At 27.8% G+C, this 20,754-nt stretch overlaps 1 protein-coding gene across 1 annotated transcript in view; it reads right to left on the minus strand.

Moving 5' to 3' along the window:
• Window positions 1–3,860: 3,860 nt before the first annotated feature.
• Window positions 3,861–20,754, minus strand: part of LOC136979080 (R3H domain-containing protein 1-like) — a 218,230-nt gene continuing 201,336 nt past the window's right edge. The window contains exons 18-23 of the mRNA XM_067274992.1: window positions 19,084–19,296; window positions 16,206–16,413; window positions 13,605–14,414; window positions 11,857–11,955; window positions 7,235–7,468; window positions 3,861–4,761 (exon numbers count right to left, since the gene is read on the minus strand). Coding sequence (XP_067131093.1) covers window positions 4,472–4,761; window positions 7,235–7,468; window positions 11,857–11,955; window positions 13,605–14,414; window positions 16,206–16,413; window positions 19,084–19,296 — 1,854 coding nt within the window. The 3' untranslated portion in view covers window positions 3,861–4,471. The remainder of the gene's footprint in view (window positions 4,762–7,234; window positions 7,469–11,856; window positions 11,956–13,604; window positions 14,415–16,205; window positions 16,414–19,083; window positions 19,297–20,754) is intronic.

Here is a 20,754-nt window from a genome sequence, read left to right on the forward strand (position 1 = left end):
GCAATAAGTTGTCCAGCAGGATGGTGATCACATTGAAGAAGGGAGAAGGTTATTTGCTGATTAATTTAACTTTCGTTATTACACTGAAACTGCTGTCTGATTATTCATTTGTGTGTTTGTTAATTGCAGCTGGATTTTATGCAGATTCTTAGCTGTTTTGCTACAACAGTGCCAAATCCACCCCTACCAGCAAATTTGGGTAGTACTTTTTTCTTCGCGGAATCTCTTTCCCGTGTCGTCCTTAGTCACTCTCCCAAATTTGGTGATAGTCCGGCTGTTAGATTGCTCTACAGATGTCTCTGAGTACCGTCAGTTTAAAAAAAAACACCCTGTATATAAGATCCAACGAAACCAGCATTGTCCGTTAATACCATTAATTAATGTAAAAGGATCTCCACATGGTAGACAATGATTCTGCATCTCTATGGTTTATACAACCAGTTGTCATGTGCGCCTTGCAGATTTCCAATCTCTCAAGATGTTTGACCGTTTGCCTATTCGTTGTCGTTTTTATAATTGCTGCTTTATCCCATTGGATGTTAACATCCTTCTGTCTTGCGTATGATGCCAGCGCAGTGTTGTCAAGGTTCTTACTGATTGTATATTTGTGCTCTTGAGCCTTTGTTTTAAACTGCGCATCATTGCACCCACATAAACAAGCTTGGAATTGAAACGTTGGTTGTGTAAAGGCACCGAATATATACCTGTTGTTGAATTCCGATCCTCTTTCTTTTTATCGTTTCTTAAAAGTTTGAAAACAGTGGGATTATGTCGGTATACAATATGAAAATTATCAGACCTGGCAGTACATCTATGTATCTTGTTTAAAAAAAATGGGATGTAATTAAGCACTATTCTTTTTATATTTATTCCAAACACATTTTATGTTCTATAGTTAATGTTGTATTTTTTTGTAACTGAGGAAGATCATTAAAAGTGATTGAATACGTTATTATTTTATTAAATTTTGCTGGATTGATTAAAGTATAATTTATTTATAAGTAATTTAATTATTAGTGTTAGTAAAGTAGTGAGTAAGTAATTAGTAGCAGTCTAGTAGTTAGCAAAGTGGCAACGCAACGACATAGACTTTTGCGCAATTATTTAGAAAGTTAATTGAGTATTTGCGGATCCGCAGTGCTGGATCCAGCAGGCCAAAGAATGCGCTGGATTGCTGGATGAGGGATCCAGCAATTGCAATCCCTAGACATAACTAATAATATCTACCCATAACTAAATAAATTAACATAATTATTCTAAAATTCATTACACACTCCAGTTATTTCAGTAAATAATTTCATTTCCATGTTTGGCATAATAATGCTGGTTATTTGTTCAATTTTATATAGGTACAGTAGGATTTTGTTTTATGCAAGATTGATATACAGATATCCCTCATATAACATACAGTAGGCTCCCCTATAACATGGTAGATATGTTCCGTGTTATAGGGGGGGTCTACTGTAGTAGATATGCTCTAAAAAAGTGCCATATTATGTGAATCCATGTACACGAAACAAAAGATTAATGCAAAACATGGAATTAGGCTCAAGAAGTTAGCAAAAGTATTTGCGTTTTTCATGAACCATAGAAGACACTGCATTTTTACAAAATGGCTACTTTATCTGGGTCGCTGGTAACTAGTAATGTAAAATTAATCATATATTACTGTCCGATATAATAATATATGGTGCTTGTAGCTGCTGTTTATCGAGAAGTTTTATAGAAGGAGAACAATTATTGCTAGCGGGGCATGTCGTTATGTGGTATCGAAACAAATGTACGAGATCGTTCTATACATATTTGTGCACTTTGTGTTAAAAAACATCAGCTTTGACATTGTCCTATCAGGGCCGGATTTACAAGTAAAAAGCTATGTAAGTTGTTGCTTAGGGCCTTGACTTTCAAGGGGCCTCAAATATTTGTACAAAAAAGAAAATTGAAGTCAAATTTTGTAATAAACATTTTTTTACAAACCAACAAAATATGATTTACTTTTTATTTTGTGTCTTATTGCATTAATTTTTTTTCTAAGAATTAATATAAGATCTTTAAAATAAATTGATAAAACCAATTTAAAAAAAGATTTTTAATGGAACGGGTATAAAAATTTAATTAAATTCAGTTATAAAACAGAAGACTAGTGAAACCTCATCTTTTTCTTCCAATATCCATATTAAATCAGAGATATAGTCTGATTTAATTCTTTTCTTTTTATGATTGACTTCTAAAATTGTGAAAGGTTGGTAAGGGGACTTACAGAGTTCAGCTTAGGGATTCAAAATGCTTAAATCCAACCTGTCCCCCACACAAAATTACTGGCATTTTAAACTTTAAGAAAATATGTTTTAAAATTGACAACATAACTTGTTCATGTAAAGCTGGACAATCGGGAAACTGCCAATTCTTAACAGTCTAATCCATTCTCAGAATTCAGAGCAGCTCATAAATATAACTGACCGATTTCCGAATAATCATCTGTTTTTCATGTGGGAATAGACGAAAATGTATATTAGGCTCCCATTTGAAATTGCAATTTGGATCGCAACAAAAAGATTTGCTTTTTTCATTGCTATTCATCTATACTGCTGATAATACATAAGAATGAATCAAATGACCCAGATAGAATAGTTTTGTTTTTAAACACCAGAGGGCGAGCATCCGGTGAAAAATGCAAATACTATTATTTTTCATTACTAAGAAAAATATGTTTATGAAAGCAATTCATAATTTATTTCCAATCAATAATTAATTAACAATCACAATTAAAAATACTGTATTACACATTATTATTAAGTTTAGTTAAATGAGGGTGTTTTCTTTTCAAAGTATCATTGTCATCTCAACTTTTTTGTTGATCTTGATCAGAAATATCAGTAATGTCTTAATTTTTTGCTTTTTATCACAGTTTTTTATATATGACAAAATAAACATATGTTATTAATTAAAAATTTGTTCTAGCAGGTCGTGTTAGTTCAACTTTTTTCCAGAATTTGTGTTTGAATATTGAAATACCGCTGTATTTTGTTTATCATTTTTATGAATGAAGTAATCATTCATAGGTAAATAATACATACAGTTAAATAAACTTTACTAAATAGACATTAATCTATAGAAAGAAAACACAGTAACAGTCTTAAAGGCTACAGTCTGAAAGCAATGACAATGACATCTGGTTGATAGGAAAGTTAGTGCAGTTTTCCTCCTTATCCTATCAGTTTTAATTAAAGTAAACCTGACTAAAAGCACAAAATAATTTGAAAATTTCATTATTCTAATATCCATGGGCAAATTGGAGACAATACACATGCTTACTTAAATTTTAAAAAAATATCAATTACACTTAAAAATTGTGAAATTTTGTATGGAGGATTTTCATTACTGTGTTATAGTGAAACAACAAGTCATGTTGTATGGGGGATACCTGTATGTGGGTTCATGTTTTTGTAGATGGTAAATGATTAGATTAGCTCTTGGATATAAAGAGGTAATTCTGACTATTAATGCACACACTAAATTTTTTTATTATGAAACTTAGTATATATAGTAAAATCATGAGTAAAATGTTTTAAAAATATTTTAACAATTTTCTGTTAATTGTGAATGGTTGGGTAAGTGTCTAGTCAATCATCCTGGACACTTGGAGTGGAGTACAAATTTATGCAGTATGTGCTGATAGGAAATCCTACATAAAACAAGACCATACTGTATATCTTTTACTTATCATTGTATAAATAAAAAAATTAATGTTTTCTAATTCTTTCAAATCACACATCAATAATCAAGATGTACTAACTTATATATTAAGTATTTCAAAGAAGAGAAACTTGGCAGAAAACTTGATTGAAATTTATACTTAATAGATTTTAACATTTTATTTAATTTTGATAACGATTGGTGATTTAACATTTGACAAAACACCACAAAAAAGTTGGCCATATCAAAAAACAGTGAAAAACATAACCATTGGCCATACACTACAGTACATATCACTCAACAGACCATAAAGTCTTTAAATGCCCCTCTTTTTGCAATAAAAACACTATTAAGGGCAATAATAAGATTTTGAGATTGCCATAATGGCAGTTGGGAAGTTTTACATTGCACAATAGTTTTATCAAGAGTAAAGATAACTATTTTTTTCTTTTTTTTTGGAAGGGGCTTCTATACATCATATAACAGAGACCATGGAAAGCATGTCTTGTAATTGGAACTCATTTACTGTAAATAGAATTCCTTTCTTTCTATCTATAACTTTATATACAGTCTTCAAATATCTTCCTGAAACTTTCAGAAAGTACTTTTCAATAACATGAAGACAAATATATCTTTCCAGTGAATCTTTGTTCTATTTTCAAAGTTTGTTCAACCATTGTTTGAATGAAAACACTTTTAACATAAATATGAAACATTCTTGTAGTGATTTATAAAAATAGTCTGCTTGAATAAGACTAAGGAAAGTAATCCATAATTAACTAATATTTCTCATGGATCCATCCTTTCCATTACGACGCTGCCGTAACTGAAACTTTGCTGTTTTGATGTTAAGTTGTGCACTTTGTGCAGCTGTATCAGATTCAAATACTGCAAGAACCTTGTACTTAGAATTGATTGTGAGGTCAGCACCTGGAGATGTGATACCGCCATCTATACTGACAAACTGGATCTTGGCCCCATGATTAATCACTTGCTCTAAATACCTTTCAATTTCACTTCTCTTCATTCCTTCTGGAATCCCTTCCACTTCTAAAACATGATTAGCTAACAAAAAGAAATAATAATAATAAGTTAATAATTTTATTATAAAATTCTTATTCAATTGATTTACAAAATTTATTCTATAAAATTTTTCACACAATTATTTTTAAATTTCAAATGAAGAGTTATTTTATTTCAGTTATTTAAACATTATAAAAACATTACGGTATGAAACTTTTTAAAACTTCATTGTAACTATTTTTCATTACAAAAATAGCTTTTACAAATTAATTTTATTTATCTGTTATATTTTTCTATACATATATATCAATAGAATGTTTATTTATTTTGAACAAAGATGTGCCACCAGATTAATTTGGTTCAGATTTGTACTATTTATATATTTAACAAAATATTTCTGAAAATTTTTTCTACACTAATTTTCACTCTCACACTTATTTATAATTCTAGAACTATGTAGCAAGTGCTTTCAGATGGTTGTGAATGAGGGATTCCAGGATGTTTTTCAAAAAACTATAAAATGTTGGATGAAGTCTGCTGCTACAGAAGTTAAATATTTTGAGGGTAATGATATCTAAATGTACAGTACATAGAGTCATAAAAATCTTTTCCTCAAACTTTTTGAATAAACTATGTATATATATTGCAGTTTACTTATGTTATGGCATCAAGTAGGTTATAAGTATTCAATATATTCTACTACTATCATCATATTTTATGCATCATTTTTAGATACTTGTTTAGGAAATTTAAAACCTCAAGATAGTTAATATAATATAACAATAACAGTAAAGAAAGTTAATAAAGTCATAGAATAAACTTTTTATAAATATGGTAAAAAACCATAAACACAGCAAATCACACGTACAACAGAATGCAAACATATATCATGATAAAAATTTACTGCACATGCAAACTGATCATAACGCCAAAGAAACTGCTTGTTTTCAATTTTATTCAAAGTTCTTGATATACCGTACTTTCCGGCATATAAGACGACCCCCGAATTTTGAGAAGATTTTCCTGGGTTAAAAAGTCGTCCTATATGCCGGAAAATACGATATTTGAATATGAAACTTAGAAAATTAAATCTTGACTTCAATTAGTTAAAAAAATTGTTTACTTTGTTTTTAAAGTATTATCTTCAGGAGTCAAAGATACATTTAATTTTGTTCAAAATTGTTTTCTATAAATTCTTACTTAAATTTTGTTCAAAATTTAAGTAAGAATTTATAACAAAACACTATTTACAAGCAATGATATTAAAAAATTATTTAAAAATTAAGAAAAATTTAAAATATAAAAAATAATGATATTTATATAGAAGAGAAAAATTTGAAAATTATCAATTTTTCTCTCTGATCACAGGCAATACAATTTAAAATTTTAAAAATCAAGTCATATTTTTGATTTTATGATTCTAAAATCAAAGATTTAAAAGAATTTATCTAAATATATAAAATTACTTGTCCTGATTGACTGATTGATTCACCATCGCCCAGAGCAAACTGCTGAACCTAAAGAGGTGAAATTTGGTACACAGTTAGGGTATGTCATGAAAATGCACCCTAAGAAGGGATTTTTCAGAATTCCCTGCAGGGGGGCGAGAGCATTAAGGCTTAACCTGAAGAATGGCTTCTACTGTACTATTTTAGATGCAATTTTTTGTTTTCAACTACGTTTAGTCTTCATTGAGTACTTAGGTGTATTAAATTGATAACATTTCAGACATTGTTATAAATATTTTTATATATTTCAATGTTTTAACCAAATGTTTGAATCGTTTTAAATTCAAATTTGTTATTGCATATTGGTTTGATTATAGAATAATTGTAAACATTCCAGAAAATTGATCAAATTGAAAACAGTTTGTTTGATTTTCAGCAATTCTCATCATTCTCAGCAGTAGATGTTATATAACAATTACTATGGTTGTTGAAATCTATATAAATAAAAATGTAAATGTTCATTTGTTCAAAATCTTAAATCTCCAAAAATTCTTCACCAATTGCTTTGAAATTTTGACACAATGTTGCATTCGAATACGCACGTGTTTTTATATACCTACTATTATATAGATGTTACATGAAATTACCCCCCCCCTGCAGGGGAGAGGGACAGGATTAAGGCTTACCATGAATAACTCTGCTTCTATTATACTATTTTAGATGCAATTTTTTGCATTTTTGATTGCGTTTTAATAGACTATATGTACACTAAGAAGGAATTTTTCGAAATTCCCCCTGTGGGGGAGAAGGAAAGGATTAAGGCAGGGGGAACCTAATTTTTGCATTCTGTAAAAACAGGTAAGATTGACTATAATGTAATAATCTTAATCTTCTCTATCATTACTTTTTGCCCGAGCAACACTAGACTTATCTGCTAGTACAGAAATAAAACTATTTTATAATTATTTTTTTACACAAAGTTTTCTTCTGTAAGCTACACAAAAAAATAAATAAATAATTTTATTCTTTTAATGCAAACTTCAATTTCTAAATAAGACAGAACTTACTTCCAGTATTGGAAATATTTCCACATGTAGATTGAGTATTTGAGATATTTCCTCTTCCCATATTATTAACAACATTACCACTTTTGCTACGTTGTTTGCGTAACTTAGGTGGTTTATTTGAAATTATGGAATTTGGAGCAGAATTAGGATGTGGATACCGTGCTAATGGGCGCTGCTGCTGAAGAATTAATGGATTTAACTGATGTTGAAGAGGATGGCCCAATAAACACATATCTAAAAACAAAATATAAGTGTTATTCATTATACAAAAAAATTAATTTTTTATTATTATACAAATTATATTCAGTCATTATTATTTCTTTTCTAATTATTTGAAAAAATAAATTCATTATAGATTTGTTATAATTTCATCACTTAATATCTTTATCATAATGTTAAATTTGAAACAATAAAATCAAATCAATGATTAAATTTGTAGATAGTTTTTTATTTAAAAAGTTATAAATAATAATAGTAAAGTATTTATGTAATAAATAAAGCATTTTTTCTCTCTGAAATAATTTAATAATATTTGAGTCACATTAACAATATGCTAACAAAAATTGACTAAATTATTTAAAGAAATAAAAAAAAACTGATGAGTATTTTAAATAATAAAAGTGAAAATGTCTTCAGATAAACTTTTTCACTTTTTCTTCTATCACAACAACTTTTTTCTTTTCTCACTACTCACTTCCTTTTCCACAACATAAACTCATGATAACTACTTGATTAAAAACAAACATTCAAATTAGTACATAATTACTTGGTATGTAAATGTAATTACTTAATTCAGCAATCCACTGAATGAACAATTAATTGCAACAAGATGCTTTCAATGACTGAATAAAAATAACTTTCATGTACAGACATGCAAATAACTCTGCCCTTAAAAAAAATTGATAAGATGCCTGCAATTACAATGACAAATTATGTGTGGAATAACTATGTTTCATGAAAATGTTTGTAATCACATTTTTATGCATTATTATTATTTATTATTACTGTACTGTAATAAAGAGTACAAAATAATTATAAAAGTGTAATTATTTTGTATTTTTGTTTACATAAAAAAAACTATAGCTGATTGGGCTAGATAATCATGTCTACTGTTTATGTAAAATATTTTAACTTAAATCATTACAAAAGTTTTTCAATAAAAATAAATAAATAAAAACACTGACGCCAGGAATCAATGGTGTCATGAAATTTTTGAACAAGTGGGAGAATCTTCTCCCCTAGTCCAATCTATGGATATGTTAAAACTCGATTTTTTCTCTGGCAGAAAAGTTATTTAATAATTTTATGCAGTATAATTGAATTTGCCTTCCAAATTATTTATCTACAGAATATCTGATTTTCTGATATTAATATATGCTTTCGAATAAATTTTACATTTTCATAACTATGGGATCTGTTCAAAAAATAACAAAACTTTTTGAATTGGACAAAAATGAAGTGTCCTAGTGTAGTAAAGTTGACAACACTACATTCATGATAACCTACCAAATAAGCTGCTTTTTTCAGATTGTTGATATCTCGTTCTGTTCCTGTGTTATTGTTTTTTGAGTGAAAGGTGTTTCAGTGTTTGTGGCAATTTTTACAACATGCAATTTACAGGAGCAATGATACAACATGAAGTTTTGTGTGAAACTGGGGAAAACTTTTATGGAAACATTTCAACTTTTGAATCAAGCTTAAAGATGATGCTCTAGGACATATGCAGTGTTATGAATGACTTACCTGATTCAAAAGTGGTCATCAATTAGTTGAGGATGACCCTTGACCAGGAAAGGCTTTGACCTCAACTGATTACACTCATGTTCAGAAAATCAGAGTTGTTCATTTTGAATATTTGCCTCAAGATCAAACAGTAAACTGTCAGTACTATGCGGTGTTTTAAAACAATTGCATGAAAAATTTTCAAAAAGAAGCCAGAGTTGTGTCGAGACAACTCGTGGTTCCTTCATCATGACAACACGCATGCTTACTCAGCCTTGTCAATTTGCCAGTTTTGTGCCAAAAATCAAATTACTGTCCTCCCCAGCTTCCCTACTCACCAGACCCAGCTCCTTGCAAATTTTTTCTTTTTCCAAAATTAAAATTGGTGCAGAAAGGATGCTGTTTTGCCACAATTAATGACATTAAAACAAATTCATCACAAGCATTGAAGGACAGTCCGAAACAAGCTTACCAGGACTGCTTTGCCAAGTGGAAACACTGCTGGAATAAGTGTGTGAATACAGGAGGGGAGTACTTTGCAGGGGACAAAGACCAATAATCTGTAACTTGAAAAATAAAAATTAAAAAAATAAAGTTCAGTTACTTTTTGAACAGACCTTATGCAATGTAACAAAAAACACATTATAAGGATGAATATATAATAAATAAAAATCTAACAACAAGTTGCTTAACTTTCCCAGCAACATTTGGTGGCACAATATGTTGTAATATTTTATTTAAAAACTTTTATATTTTTAATTACTATAAAATGGCAAAAGACTTAATTTTGAGGGTAAGAATGGGTTTTTATAAAAAACTGTAAATGCTAATAACAAGCAAAATTGTAATTAAGTGCAATATAACATGATCCCCTTTATCTCTCCAACCCCTTGACCTTTAACCACAAAATTTAATAGCATCAATACAGAAACCTCCATGCAACATTTCAGAAATTTTTGACAAAAAGCAGAAGAGTTATTAAGTTTCAGAGGGTGAACAAAATCATGCACCATGTGGGGGGCATGATTCTGTTCACCCTCCACAACTCCACTTCTTTTGCACAAACATCCATACACACAGAAAAACCCCTAAATTTTTTTGCATTTCTTAATGTTTCAAGGCCCAAGTCCAAAAATGTAACAACCTGGGGGGATCATTTTTTGACCAATTGCCATACTTTCTCTGTTATATATTAATATAATAGAATCACAAAAGTAAAAGAAAATAAAAATAAAAAAACATAAACATGATGGCTGCAATAAGTACAATTACACATAAAAATCCAAAATACATTTCATTGCTTATCCATGAAAATACTTAATACAGGTATACTTCACCTTACGTCAATAATTGGTTCCAGGAGAGGCGACGTAAGTCGAATTTACTTGTCACTAGGCTAAACCACAAATTACCATTCCCAGTTCTGTATTTTATTTATAAATGCATTTTTAATAATATATGGTTAATAAGAATATATTTTAAGCTTACAAACAAATAAATTTTAGTTTTTAATATAGTACAGAGAAAAAGTAATCTAAATTTACAAATACATGTATGTACAGTACATACTTGTAAATGTACATGTTTACAATTTGGTGATGTTTACAGTACATCGTGGACTCTTTATTTGTGAATGTGGTTTCTCTAAGACATTATAAAATATGATTTTTTAAGGTTAAATAAATAACAAATACAGTTATTAAAATTATTTTGCGATAGAAGAAAATAAACTAATTTATGTTAAATTTACCAATATTGAGTGGTGCTGATGACAATGCCAAAAAATAGATATTGGAACTACCATGGAAAACACCAATAATGAGCACTTAAAGACCGCTAAATAAGACGACAACACAGAAACACAGATGTTTTCATGTTTCGTTCTCTAGGATTTATGATGATTATATTAACATTTACTGTAAATGTACATATTTTAATATAATTTTATGCGCTTTTAACGCTTTTCTAGTGATATTATGACTTCACTATTTGTGGCAGATGGATGTAAAGTCGAATAAAATGACTTAAACTTGATTTTTATTTTTCCATATACTTTTTTTTGACAAACAACGTATAATCGAGAACGACATAACTTCAGGTATACGTGTATCAGAAAATCAGAATAAAGTTTTTCAAACTATTTATATTGTGTTTGCTTAAGAAAACTGATTTTAATAAATGAAATAAACTACAATGATTTCATAACTAATATATTTCTAAAATGATATGAATAGAAGTCTTAAAAATTGGGCTAATTTCATCAGATTTTATATTTTGAAAATTATAATTATAGAAAATAAAAGGTATTGATAATATTCGTTTTTATTTATGTAAAATTAGAAATTTTAGCATTTTATTTCCTACTAACAGATCATTTCTTGCTTATTAATCCTGTTATATCAATATGTCCTTTTAGTGCTTTATTAAAATTTCTTATAATTATTTCACCTGTTATGTTTACTTTAAAATTCTAACATATCTGAACTCATATTTTACATTTCATTTCAATCTCAATCTCAATAAAATAATTTTATAAATTAGTTAAATCAGAGATGTAAAAAAAATTTGTTTATATCAGATTTGAAAAATAATAATTAATACATTTAAATTTTAAATCTGTCTGTTGAAAATGTTTCTTTGATTCAGATTATTATGTATTATTTGTGATATTTATTTTCATTTGAAAAGAATATTTAATAACTATTTTTTATAATGTTTAGCAATAAATTTATGATATTTTTTTAAATTTACATTTAAAAATATTTTTAAGTGTATGGAAATAAAGTGTATTACTTAAAGTTGCAGATAATCAATTTAATAAGTAAAAATTCAAACAAACAATTTTTAAAATATGGCTTCCTTGTAAAATTAAATAAATTTCATTTAAAAAAGATTTTCACCTTGCATTAAAGATAAGCCTCTTCTGCATATAAGTCCAGTAGTTGGATTGCCAACATGTAGAGGAGCAGTTCTACCTTTCTGATCTTGCCTATTACTTCCTGAGAGGAAATAAATAATAAAAAATGAGTCTCAACAAATATGCAATTAATTTAAAAATAATATACAGACTCAAAATTTAAATGATTTAATATGTTAGTATTAATATGAAATTTATTAGCTATTTTCTAATTTATTTTTCTAAGTTCTGTTAAAAAACATGGTATTATATTAAGTTATTTAACAAATATTTTTACAAAGTTTATTTTCTATTTTACAAATTTTTTACTATTATATAAACTAATATATAACTTAAATTTTGCCAGAATAATTTGTTAATTTAAAATATAATCTATGAGTAATAATAATGTTTTCTAAATTTTTAATTTTATATTACACAGGTATACCTAATTACCAATTTCATACATCTTGAAAAATTATATTACTGAGAATGTATAATTGATACTATAATTAATAGAGATTTAAACACAAAGTTTTAAAGCTGAGAAAAAAAAAAAAAAAAAGCTCTAAGCAACCATATGATTCACAAAAGATAATGTAATTCAAATTTTATATCTAATGATGTTTCATTTTATGTATTGTGGTGTCAATTGATTTAACTATACTTTTCAATATATGTAACAATACATTTTATTCAGTCGATAAATGGTGTGAGAATTGAAACATTAAGTCCAGAATCCATTTAAATAATTATACATTTATTTAAACAGAAAATTAAAATTTTTTTCCTGTATAAAACAAATAAGTAGCACAAATTTACTTAAGTATGATTAAATGTTTAAATTTATATAGGAATCCTTCCTTTTTACAATAAAGATTATTATTATTATTATAATGCAGACTTTAGAATCATTAATAAATACGTTTTGTCATTTAATTTCTTATATGTTTATCATATATTATTCATTTGTTTATTGATAATTTAAAAATACAGGATTTCTGAGAAAATCTATATTATTATAAAATTTCCTTTAGAAAAAAAAAACAGTCTATTGAAATATGGTTTGTGATAAAAGAAAGATTAACTTGAAAAGATTTTTTATTACAAAAATGAATACTGCAACAGTAAATAAATTGTCTAGCCTCTATGAAATAATGTTTTATGAATGCAGTCTTGTGGAATTTGCTTAGATATATTTAAGAATGTGTAATTATTTTTAAGATTTCTGTACATCAGTCTTTCATTTTAGAATATCAATACAGCCTAAAAAGCTATTTTAAAAAATAATCTTTGCAAACTTAATCCCTTTCTTCAATATAAAAATGTAATTTTTTTTCATTCCTATAAACTTTCTTTCAAATCTTCACTATTCCATTATATTCCACTATTTCTACTTCACTATTTACCATTATATTCATTAATAAGGTGTGTTGAAATAATATTGATCAATGTTTATCTATTTGTGGTTTGCAAAACATATGATTTTCTTTCTTTCCCTATAATCCTCTAATGATCATTAGAGGTTTTATTTATTAATTAATGAATATATATTTGTAATAAATTTTTTGCATCCTTTTATCATCATCACTAAAATTTACCATAAAAATTCTATTACTACTATATTAGAAATGAATTTCAAATGGTAATTCACACGAAACAAACTCATGTAAATACAAGAGAAATGTATTTTAAAGCCAAATGTTCTGAAATTTAATAATATATGTGAAATGTGAAAATAATTATAATTACCTGCAATATTCATATCTCTGACATTCAATTCTGATGGCTTCATAATTGGAAATGACAATTGCCTTTTTGTACTTCCAGGAGGGGGAGGAGTTGGAAACTGAGGAGGTATTAAATTTTGAGGTGGCGCTGGAGGTGGTGGTGGTGGAGCTGGAGGTGCTGATGGGGGTGGTGTATTATTCCTGATGTTACTAACTATAGGGATACCTGGCCTTAAAACTTGAAAGGTAGATAAGAAACTAGGTGTAAACTGATTTGATGGAACTGGTGGTGAGTGAATATTATTATTAACATTAGGAGGAACAGGTAGATGCTGAGAATGAGCAGGTGTATAAAGAGCATAACTAAGGAAAGGAGAACCCAAAGAAATATTATTAGTGTTTGATCCTGTTCCATTAGTAGGTTGTGCTGGAGGTGTCTGAACACGATATGAAGTATAAGGGGTAGCACTCATACCATTTCCTATATGAGGTGTTGTCATACTAACAGGTGAAGTCGTGCTAGTAGTAACTACATACATAGGTAGAGCTCCTGTAATAGGTAGAGCTGGCGTGTTTAATGCAACAGGAGAAACATAATTTGGTGGTTGGCTTGCTTGAGTAACAGTAGGACTAGCAAGTACCTGAGCTCCATTAGCAATATTTGTCAATATAGTATTATGGGGATAAAGTGGAATTGACATTCCTGAAGTTGTAGATGTTACAGAAGAAACCCCAGTTTGAGCAGCAGCTGTATAATTCAAATATGCAGGCATATTTGAAGAATCTCCATGAGAAAATCCAAGCATAGGATATGATGGTAAATATGGGGAACCTGTAAAAAAAAAAAATAATAATAATAATAATTTACTAATAAAATAAAAAAACTACATCTTTATTCATATAAAGATTTTAAACCATCCAAGGAATCCTTTAACTGAATATAGATATTTACAAAACAACAGATAATTCTACTCCTAATCTATGAATATTTAAAGTATTCATAGATTAGGAGAAATAGATAACTTAAATTTTTGTCTTTAATTTGGATCTTCCTTCCCTAATTAATTTTAGTTGCACTAATAGTTTTGTGGAAAAGTGGATTTGACTACTAAATAGAAAGTTTAACTTGTATCTCCACCAAAGTGAACATACATTCACTAGAAATGCATGAGAAAGAAATCTCTAAAGAACTCATATAGTGAGAATGATTATTTTAGGAGTGATAAAACAGAATTCCAGAGGATGCATAAAAGTAAAAACTGTAACAAATTTTATTAAATCATATTTTGTCTACTACAACAGTAATGTTAAATTAAAAAAAAAAAAAAACAAATAATTTCTTAAAATCAACAATTACTTCCTGAAAAGATTTAAAGTGATGTACTTATGACTCCTCTACCAAACTTTTAGAAGTATTAAAAGCATTTTTATCAATATTAAATTTAATAAAACATTCTCAAAAATGTTTCATCATTATAAAAATTAAAATTCATTGGGATAATTCAGAATATTTAAGATATACAAATTTAATAAATTTTATGTTAGTCATTAACTCTTTAAACATAAAATTAGCCAAAATTGGCTTAATCTATTTAAGGTGAAAACAGTCAATGGAAAAGTTGTTTGACTGGTTTTGCTATTCAAGTTACCCTTGTATCCTGAGAGGTAAAGACAATTTAGTCTCCAGGTTTATAGAAAGAAGAAATTTTCAGAGCTTAGAGTTAATAATAGAAAGCTTTTTAAAAACTACACTTCATACATAATGCGCAGTTTTATCATAATGCAACTGAACAAAATGAAAACTATTTTCAATATATTGTGGTAACTTAAAAATATAGAAGAAAATATATAGTAAATTAGATTAAATTTTTGCAGGCTATTGAAAATATGTACTTCTATAATTTTGCTTAATCAAATAAGTGTTCATTATATTATCAATATCATCATCTTGGTTTCTACTATCTTCATTAAACAAGAAACTAAATTCAATAAACAATTATTTATCGTGACATTGTCACAATGCCAAGCTCCAATTTAAAATATATGCTTTCTACCTCAAATTAGAAGTCTTGTCCCAGTACATCAAACTTTTCCTGTTAGCAATAGAGTCATGCCAGTCATCTAACTAACTCCTTTCAAAAAGAAAATTTTGAATTGAAATAACTTTACTTCTGGTTTGCATCAGATGTTCATATATAGTTAATTGGAATCTCCTGTCCTTAATCTTTCCATATCTGATCTCTGCTTTCATCTAACTAACTCTGTTTTCAAGACTAAGAAAGGACAGATAGCAGTGATGGATGAATTAGAATTTACAAGTTTTTCAAATTGCGGCCCAATAAATTTAACAACTGGTCTGATAATATTTTCTAATTTACTAAAATAAAGAATTTAGTTTACTAGTAGTCAAATTACTTCACAAACTTATTCAAACATTAAACATGAAAAATACTTATATGAAGTTCATATTAAAAGAAATGGTATTATTTTTTTTTATATCAATGAAGTTAACAGGGGCTGAAAAGTTTGAGAATCACCAATTTAAATTATATGATACAAATTAAATTAATAATTTGTAAAAGTTATTAAAGAAATAAAAAATTTCTTAGTTATAATTTGTTACCTGTAATTTGTTGAGTATGTTGAGTAGTAGGTTGAGACATATGAGTCTGAATATCACTTATTCCCTGATTTCCTATACCCAGGCCAATATTTTGAGTGGAAGATGATTGTTGGACAGGTGTTTGCACAATGGATGTTGTAGGATAAATATATCTTACAGGTGGAAGAGATGAATTTTGTGGAACTTGAGGCACATAATAAACAGGCAACTGAGGAAAAAATTTTGTTTTTTAAATTTAAATATAAGAAAATTGAAAATTTTAATATTTATTTTAAAAAACACTATGAACATGACAACAAACAAACAAACTTTTCTGAATCTTTTGTATTTGTTGTTTTGCAACAAATGACAAATTTTTCTCTCAGACAATGTAAAAAGAATTTTCCCCTTCTCTCAATAACAAAAATAATTTTTACACACCAAATGATAATTTATACCTAAAAAACTGACTAGAAAAATATACATTGGATAATAAAAAATTAATTATGGTAAGCTGAAAATAATTAACATTGATTTAAATCCATTCAAATTTCATCCCACTTTTGCCATTCAGAAGTTAAAAAACATTTCTGCAATATAAACTTTCAAATTATATATTTTTGCAACTAACTTTATATACAAAATTAATAAGCTTTACAAAACTAAATGAGTATTAAATCTAACATGCACAATCAAAACTAAAAGTTCTATTTTAGAAAAAGTTATACTAACTCCCATAAAAACAAGAAATGGATATTTTTTAATAAGTGATTTTACCCTCTCAATGGCACAAACAAACAAGACTGGTCAAGCCTATCTGATAGCACACTCCACAAAAGCAAATCAAATATTTTTAAAAATGAATTTATTATAATTATTATTATTATTATATTAAATTTATTATAGAATTTAATTTAATACAATATACTAGCTGAGTAATTTTTAATATAGCTTACAGTAACCATAAACAAAAATGTTCAGTTCCCTTTTGCACAGGCACGTGGACATGTTCAATGGTGGATTGAATGGAACATAACATTTACATAATTCCTAAGCCTAACGTTGGAAATTTTTAGCCAACCAAGTTTAGGCCTAATTGCTAAGCCTAAGGTGGAAATTTCTTGCTAATCAAGTTTAGACTTAAGTTATAAGCCTAATTTCCAATGTTTGAATCAAATAAATGGAACAGAACATAACACTTAAGTAATGAAAGTAAAGTCATTGTGCATGCACGTGTAAATCTGACAGACAGACAAAGTCCTAACATAAGCGCTTCTCCACATTCGTGAAGCATGCTAATAATAGTTTAGTGTTATGAATGAACTACCATAAAATAAGGTAATTTTGATAAAAATATTAAACAACAATAATAAATTCCTACAACTTCTGGAATATAAAATAAAATAATGTAGCTGAATTTTTTGAATTGGACACCAATTTGGTTTATAGAAAAAATTATACATATATAAAAAAAATTTTTTGAATATACGGTATTTATTTCTGTAGTTACTTTTTATGTTTAACCATAATGATCATAAAAATTAACCTCTGAAAAGTTGATTTAGAAAAAAGAAATGGTGAATGCACTTGAATCTATATTTTTCTCAAATAAGTATTAGAACAAATAAAATAAATATAATGCCTCTAGTTTCAATTTTAAAAATTTAAAAAGATAAAGCATAATTAGTTTTTATCAATTGCCATTATATTACAAAAGTTACTCTGTAAAGTGAATGTGGCCATTGTTGGCCATATTCATCTGCAATAAAAAAGTTGTAGATGGTGCCATTTTTCATTTTGTTGATCTGCAGCAAGAAATAATCAACAGACCACATAAAAGTTTGTTTTTGATTGTTTTCAATATTATATGAATGAATTACTATATTTATTATGTTAAGACAATGTTGTCGTATTTTTAGAAATAATGCCAAGGCGTTTCATGCCTAAAAGTGGGGCAAGACGATACGGTATGCTGTTCATAGTGAACAAACAATACAAATTGCAATTGAAGCTGTCAAATCTGGTAGAATGTCACAATGAAAAACTAGTTTTTACTTCAACATTGCAAAGACAACTTTATACAATAAAATTAATGAAAAACATTCTTTGAAAGAAGGGTCAGACAGTTTTGACCACAAAAGAGAAAAATATCATTCATTACCATTTTATTATGACATCAGAATTTGGATTTACCATTATAACAACTGAATTATGACATCATAAAGAATTATTTGGACCATAAAGGGAAAAAAATTTGTTGGCTTAGAGGTAATTTACCTGAATATGATTTTATAAAAGGATTTTTACAATGCAATAAGGAGCTGGCTATACAAGCATCTGCTAATACCACAGCAGATAGAAGTATAATTTCTACTGAAACTGTAGAAGAGTTTTACAAGAATTTGGCACATACATTGGATGGCATTGAACTAGATTAGATTATTAACATGGATGATCTAATAGGGTTCAGAATTTCCAGAAAAAATTTGATTACCAAATTAATATTGTATGAACAACAAACTAATTTATGTTGAAATGTAGTGAAATTTTGAATAGAGAAAAAGTTTTTGATTCATTGTTTGATATGGTAGAAATCACTCTCCTAGTCCTATTTACACTGTAGTAAAACTTTTTGAAATAATTCCAATCTTGAACATCTTGTATAAGATATTTATAATCATACTGAATTAAAACTGGATAGGTGTAATCATAAATAATTCAAAAAAAAAATATTTAAATAGCCAATAGATATCTTCAGGCTCAACTCTGAAGATCAAACAAGAAAAAGAATATTAAAGACAAACAAAAATGTTGGATATAAATATATTTGCTGGGTTTTTAAAGACTTTTAAGTTATTTTTTAATATTTATAATACTATAAATTTAATTTTGATCAAACCTGGGTTACATTGCTTTGATGCCCACTAGACACTTGATTTTTTGCAGGAATCACATAACCTTGTGGCATTAAAGTAGATGCAGAGTTTTCCATTCCTCGAACAGATGCCGGAGGAACTATCTCTCTAGTTTGCGGCTGTCCAGTTGTTTGAGCTGGTATAAAACTGAGTACAGACAACTGAGTGATCAAATCCATATTAGAATTATTTCCTTCCTAAAAGAAAATAAGACATAATTGTATAATTCAGTAATACTAAGAAAATTTAATTTTAATTGAAATAAAACGTAATTTTCTAATTTATAAAAAATGAATCGCATTAAATTTTTTCAAACAGTTGAAATTTTATTTATAAAATGAAGAAAGCCTAAAATAAAAAAAAAATAATTCAAGATTTAACATTAAAAATATTATTTGAGATGGGTTTAAACAACTATTAAATTTATTTGTCTTTTAAACAAAGGGTGTTTAAATTTTCACATTAAATGAGGGAACTACTATATTTTCATACTATGTACTCATTATTATTATTGTTTTATATTTCCATGCATTATTCTAAAAGGTGATATCTTTGAAAAAACAATACAAAATTTTATGAATCTTTTATTTAAAGTATAGTGGGTGATCAGACAACGAACACTTTAGCGAAAGATTTTTATGTTCAGACAACGAAGACCTCACAGAACAAACACAAGAAGTGACACTGCATTTAACATTTCTAAAACTATATTTTAATGGCATATATACATGGTTTATGGAACAAGACTTTCACAGTTGTGTACATAACCTTTTTGCACTAGTTAATTTCTGTTTTCTGAATTTTTGTAAGTGCTTTTCTGAACTTTTTATTTTAAAAAACTGATAATATTATGGGGCCTAAAAAGAGTGGTGTCAAAAACTGTGTTCACTATAAAACTAAGCAAGAAATAATAGCCAAGGTAGAAAGTGGGAAGATGTCTGATATTGTAGGCAGATGACTTCAACTCGTCTACAGCAGGCACAATCTTAGCTAAGAAAGATATAGTCAAAAAGACTCAAGCAGATAAAGGAGTAATGAAAATCACATCTGAGAAACAAGGATGTGCCATCCACGAAAAAAAAAAGATTGCTTTCAGTTTGTTATTACATGTAAATAAATGTAATAAGAAAGTATATAATTTTTTATTTATTTTAGGGGTCTCCAGAATAAATTAATCAAATTACCATAAAAATCTATGGTAAGTCAATAATTGGTTAACAAACAATTTGGGAACCAAACATGGTCTTGGAATGGATTACGTTCGTTAACCAATCACCACTGTATTTAACAATTCAGAACAGACATATTATTGCAATCATTTTTTGTTATAAAAGAATCCAAAGTATTTTTTGCTTTGCCTGTCTCTACTTCACCCATAAAATTTACTTATAAAACATCTAAATCAGTGTTTCTCAAACTTTTTGGACCGCGACCCCCCTTCTGCACATAAAAATTTCAAAGGACCCCGGAAGAATAAGTATGTGTCAAAAAACATCCCGGAGGGAGGGGGTTAGGCTTGTATTTAAATATTTATATTATTTTTATTATTTATATGTGCAATTTATTTAAGTAAAAATTATTTTATATATTTTTTATTTCTATTATTTCTAAACATGAATCCATAGTAAATTCATAAAATATTTGAAAAAATTGAT

This window comes from Centruroides vittatus, unplaced genomic scaffold, assembly GCF_030686945.1.
Source record: "Centruroides vittatus isolate TY-2023 unplaced genomic scaffold, ASM3068694v2 contig_1154, whole genome shotgun sequence".
Taxonomy (NCBI): domain Eukaryota; kingdom Metazoa; phylum Arthropoda; class Arachnida; order Scorpiones; family Buthidae; genus Centruroides; species Centruroides vittatus.